Here is a 5850-nt window from a genome sequence, read left to right as displayed (position 1 = left end):
GTATGTATGTATGTATATATATATATATATATATATATGTATATATATTTGTATATAAAATGTAGGTCTACCTGATAGGCGTTTATTATTAGTTTTTACTTTTTTTTTGTCGGGGTCAAATTGAGACAAGCTTTGCTTCTATTTTTGATCCTAATTAATTAATTTTAATGTTGTCCACTTTATTTATCACTTGATGTATTTATTAATTAATTGAATAAATGTTAATTGAATTGAATTGAATAAAACTGCAAGAGGTCCGACTGCCCTTATTTTGTATACAGGCAATAGAACGTTAAAAAAGTACTCCCACGAAGGGGCGTGTCCTTTATATAGAACGTAAGAGGCGTTCGTATCGAACGCGTGCTGCGTTTTGAATTCCAGCATACATTCTAGACACGCAGCACGCATTCGATATGAACGCACTTTACGTTCTTTTAAGGGCCACGGCCCTTTTGGGTAGTACTTTTTGAAATAGGATTGCGTTCCATAGAATCCCTGGCAGTCGGACCTCTTGCAGTTTTGTATTCTTTGCTAATATCTACTGAACTGCATCTAACATTATTTATAATTATTTATTTTGGAAATTACACCTTTACATCGATGGAACACATAGGAGTGGTGCATCTATATGAAAGCTATAATCTATAAAAGGCAAATTGGGGTTTGTGTGTCCGGGATGTTCTCCTTTGTTACTGAGCCGATTTCAACCAAATTTTCACTGAAATGTTCACATTGGCACTGGCCAGGTTATAGGCTATGTGGTGTTTTCCAAAATCTCCTCATTTATTAATAATTAATTAAAAAACTGATTTAAATTAGTCCCGGCCGGCACATTTCACAATGTCATTTCAGAAGGATGCATACGCGTAAACAAAGTAGTTCCGGATAGTCCGAAGGCCCATTAGTCCGAATTAGTGACCTTTTTTACATGAATGCAGGTTATACGACAGTAAAACAATTCCTTTCAATTTATATATGGAGTGAATTAAGATCACTTTTCAAAAACAATATTCCCAAATATTTTTCAACAACATATAAGGCCAAGTAAAAAAAGAAAAATGCTAGTTTCTTGTCACCTCCCGCATCTTTTTCGCTGCCTCACCATTAAAAAAAATATATTTCCTTATTTTGCGAAATGTACAAAAATCTGGCTAACTCACATCGGTAAAATTCCTTTCTCGATCGTTCATGGATAGTGAGTTGAACAATTATCAGTAGTATTATGAATTAAAACTCAATGTACTCAATGAATGAAACTCAATATGAATCATTTCTAGTGCTTCTTTTATTTGCTTTCAATGTGCAGTGGCGGCGCTATAAGGGGACACGGGGGAAATTCCCTTTAGAAAATTTGTTGACCCCCAGTTTTTTCCCCCACCCAGAAGAGTAGAAAAAACACAATTCGTCGGGGAGAAAAAAATATATGTATTTTCTACATATTAGTAGACTATCTATTTAGAATCGATTGAATAACCCTCTGAAACCCCTAAGGTGTCACATTTTCCGGGGGATCCGCCCCAGGACCACTTTCAAACATTTTAATTGACACCCGACAACGCCCACTTTGCTCTTGTCGGGGACCTTTCCCTCCAAAAAAAATCATGCTTTGCCCTTCATTTATCCCCCCCCCCCCAACCCACAGATTTCAGATGCTGTGCCGCCGCCACTGTCAATGTGTCTACTTTGTAAAAGTGAGAAAGTATTTACTGTTTCCCATCGGCCATATGTAAATAGATCTGTTAAGGTTTTCCAACTGGATGGAAGTTACATGCATTCCCCTATTGTTATTAAAATCTTTTTCTGTCTCCTGCATAAACGTTAGAAAATTATACTTACGCTTCATTCGCTTGGTATCTTTTCATAATTTGTTATAAACTGAGCTGACAAGTCATGCTAGCAGTATTTGTATATTGGTAGCCAATAAAAACCTACATGGTTGTCAAGAACATGTGTTTTCTTCAAATATATTTTTGTCTATATTTGCATTAATTACTTCGGACCAAGACCCTTCCTTCGGACCAAAGACCCTTCGGACCAATGGACCTTCGGACCAAAGGACTTTCGGACAAATGCACTGACCCCTATAGGAATATGCATGAATTTTAATCACTAACAAAAACAAAGAGTTCTCTGTGCTACTGCATTGCTAATTACTGAAGGATTTGGTCACTTTGCTTCTTCCTATGTACTGTAGATTTAAGTAAGTAAATATACGTCCTACAAACATGAAAATAGTGGAAAATGTGAGTGACATACATAAGTTTCATGCTTCTACTAAAATTTGAAGTATCATGCCATTTTTTGGGACTAAGAAACCCCACTACTTTGGCTGCATCAAATCATATTCTGCTTTTGCCTGATTGTTTTTAAGAGAAGAAAAATCTTGAATTTTGAGGAAATTAAAAGCCACTAATAATACACCTCAGAAGTCAACAAAGTGACATTTCCAGTCATTTAGAAATCAAAATTTCTGGGATCCCCTCTTTTTTTTTGGAGGGGGGGGGGGCTCATTTACCAACATTTTTATCCCCCTCCTTTAGAATTTCCTGTAGCCAGAGAGGAGGAAGTAGGATAGCCAAAAAGAAAAATGGCCCGAGAAAAAGGGAATTAATTTCAAGAGTACTACAGTACTACGCGTACTGTACATGGTATTTTGACACAGTTTTACCGCGATTAGTACAACCGTGTCAAAATACCACGCGTAGTACACGTAGTACGTGTAGTACACGTACTACGCGTACTACGTGTACTACGCGTACTACACGTAGTACGCGTACTACGCGTAGTACACGTAGTACGTGTAGTACACGTACTACGCGTACTACGTGTACTACGTGTAGTACATGTACGTGTAGAACGCGTACCACACGTAGTAGGCGTAGTACGCATAGTATACTGTGGGTTGGGGGGGGGGAATGAAATATATTTTTTTTAATGGTGAGGCAGCGAAATAGATGCGGGAGGTGACAAGAAACTAGCATTTTTCTTTTTTTACTTGGCCTTATATGTTGTTGAAAAATATTTGAGAATATTGTTTTTGAAAAGTGATCTTTCTTAATTCACTCCATATATAAATTGAAAGGAATTGTTTTACTGCCGTATAACCTGCATTCATGTAAAAAAGGTCACTAATTCGGACTAATGGGCCTTCGGACTATCCGGAACTACTTTGTTTACGCGTATGCATCCTTCTGAAATGACATTGTGAAATGTGCCAGCCGGGACTAATTTAAATCAGTTTTTTATTAATTATTAATAAATGAAGATAAATGAGAAAACACCACATAGCCTATAACCTGGCCAGTGCCAATGTGAACATTTCAATGAAAATTTGGTTGAAATCGGCTCAGTAACAAAGGAGAACATCCCGGACACACAAACCCCAATTTTCCTTTTATAGATTAGCCTCCATATAGATGCACCACTCCTATGTGTTCCATCGATGTAAAGGTGTAATTTCCAAAATAAATAAGTATAAATAATATTACATGCAGTTCAGTAGATATTAGATGTTATACGTACAGTAAATTGGTGGCGCTATACAACTAATTGGTTTACGATGGTCATGATGCTAACACGTGGTTTTTTGACACAATTTTACCGTGAGTGGTACAATTGTGTCATAATACCACGCGTACTACGCGTAGTACGTGTAGTACGTGTAGTACGCGTAGTACGTGTACTACGTTTTTTTGTAATGTAAAGAAATGAAATGCTTGTGTACATAGTTCAGGTGCTCAAATTAAACATAGTTTACATTGCAATCAAATTGTACGTGGCTTTATTAAAAATATTTTTGTTTATGTAGGCCTACTGTACCGTACCGGTATTGTCAACAAACACTCACTGAAATCGTTTTAAAATAGGCCTAGTTTAAAATTGGTGAGATCGTCGGAGCGCCAGGGACCCTGTACCCACACTAGGGCTCCGTCCCTGAACCCCGGAGGGGGACGGCGCCCCCCCACACCCAACTGGTGTAGTCACGCATTTCAAAATCTCTCAAGCTGGTAACTATGGCCTATGGTCAAGTCTGGATAGGTGGATATTGTCTTTTTAACATCAAAATAATCAGGCCTATGTTAAAAGTACTTAATAATCGTAATTGTTTTATAAATTGTACCAGTGTTCATTAGCGTGGACTTTAATGTGCCTCGCACTGTTGGTACACGTCCCGCATGAATTACCGCGCCATGGCTCGCATGAATTGCATGCCACGCTGGATGACTCGCTGGCTCGCACTTTGGCAACCCTCCTGAACTCATGGGTACAATCCTTTTTTTCTCTTTCCTCTCTTTAACTAAAATGTTTCATCCTCTTTTTTTTTTATATAAACATATTATTGACGTGACAATTACGTGATGTATTTATTGTTTAATTACTGGTACATTACAGACCCCCGAAACACCGGGACAAACCATTAATCGGTAAATTATATAAACATATTATTGACGTGACAATTACGTGATGTATTTATTGTTTAATTACTGGTACATTACAGACCCCCGAAACACCGGGACAAACCATTCGAGCTTTAGTGGAACATCTTATGGAAATAACGTCATCTGAGTACGATAAGTCACGTGTTATAATACGTTGGGTTGCGACTAACATCGCATATGACCTCAACTTCCTAAACACGGGTAGCAGGCCTTCTTCAACTGCAGAAGACGTTTTGAAGAAGCGCTCTGGTATCTGCGAGGGATTCTCAAATTTGGTTCTTGAAATGTGTCGGTAAGATATTCTAAATAAAGAAAAACAAGAACAATGTTGAAATACTAGTGAATTAAGTGAACAACTGGACGTGGCTCTAGGATAGGCTTAACTATCGAAAACAAGCGCAACTATATCAAGGCATATTACAGCCAAAATTTAAATGAATTTAGATGAATAGCTCACGAGTTGCCACATTTGGGTTTATTTTTGAAGCTTCAGTCAGACCATAATTCATTATCTCAGATAGTAGGATTTTGATATTTAAATCAAGTAGGCTTCTGATGTGATTTTTGTATGATCAATTCTTAGAATCGCTGGCTTAGAATGCGAGAAAATCTGTGGCATAGCCAAAGTGTTTGGCTATAAATTTGGTGATGATCTCAGGAGTGCAAAGTTCAGACACGCCTGGAACCGAATCAAAATATCAGAAACGTGGTTTCTGTGTGATGCTACGATGGCATCCGGATATATTAGTATGTATGGCCTCTACAATGCATTATGTTATTACCTATCATTACCATCATCATCATTACCATTTTCTTTTTCATTACCATTAATGTTATCATTGTCATTTCTCACCAATACTACCACCACCACATTTCCAATAATATATAGCCCCCCCCCCCTACTACTGCTGCGCTTCTACTTTATTTAGGCCCTACTGCTTTTCCACCTGCAGCGGCTCGACTTCAGGATATCAAAGAATATAGATAGAGGAAGAACGAGCAGCGCGCCCAAAATCGTGAAATCAACCGAATTGAATGATGGAAGGCCAGTGGAGTACGGCGCCGCGTATCGGCGGTGTGTATAAAAACTTGGCTAGTGTAGTAGGTTATTCATAGGCTACTATAGAGAGTTCTGACCTTAAGGTATTTATTAATTATTGTAGGTCTATCTATTCTTGTTCTTATAGCTTAGACCTATATAAGAATTGGATAGGCTAGGCCCGGCCCCTAGCTTTCAAATAAAAAAAGGAACATTACAATGTACACTATAGTATTATTATATTATTATTATTATTATTATTATTATTATTATTATTATTATTATTATGTACACTATAGTATTATTATATTATTATTATTATTATTATATTATTATTATTATTATTATTAATATTATTATTATTATTATTAT

The 5850-nt window shown here is 37.1% G+C and overlaps 1 protein-coding gene across 2 annotated transcripts in view; it reads left to right on the top strand.

Annotated features, from left to right (window-relative positions):
* Positions 1-5850, top strand: part of LOC117100257 — a 22721-nt gene that overhangs the window by 9051 nt on the left and 7820 nt on the right. For both annotated transcript variants that reach the window (XM_033239858.1, XM_033239857.1), the window contains 2 exons: positions 4499-4731; positions 5023-5186. In XM_033239858.1, the coding sequence (XP_033095749.1) occupies positions 4499-4731; positions 5023-5186 (397 nt within the window). The remainder of the gene's footprint in view (positions 1-4498; positions 4732-5022; positions 5187-5850) is intronic.

The sequence above is a fragment of the Anneissia japonica genome, unplaced genomic scaffold (assembly GCF_011630105.1).
Source record: "Anneissia japonica isolate Jap-2015-1 unplaced genomic scaffold, ASM1163010v1 scaffold287986_len575832_cov185, whole genome shotgun sequence".
Lineage (NCBI taxonomy): Eukaryota > Metazoa > Echinodermata > Crinoidea > Comatulida > Comatulidae > Anneissia > Anneissia japonica.
The sequence above is the reverse complement of the archived record's forward strand: the minus strand, read 5'-3'. Positions and strand labels throughout refer to the sequence as shown.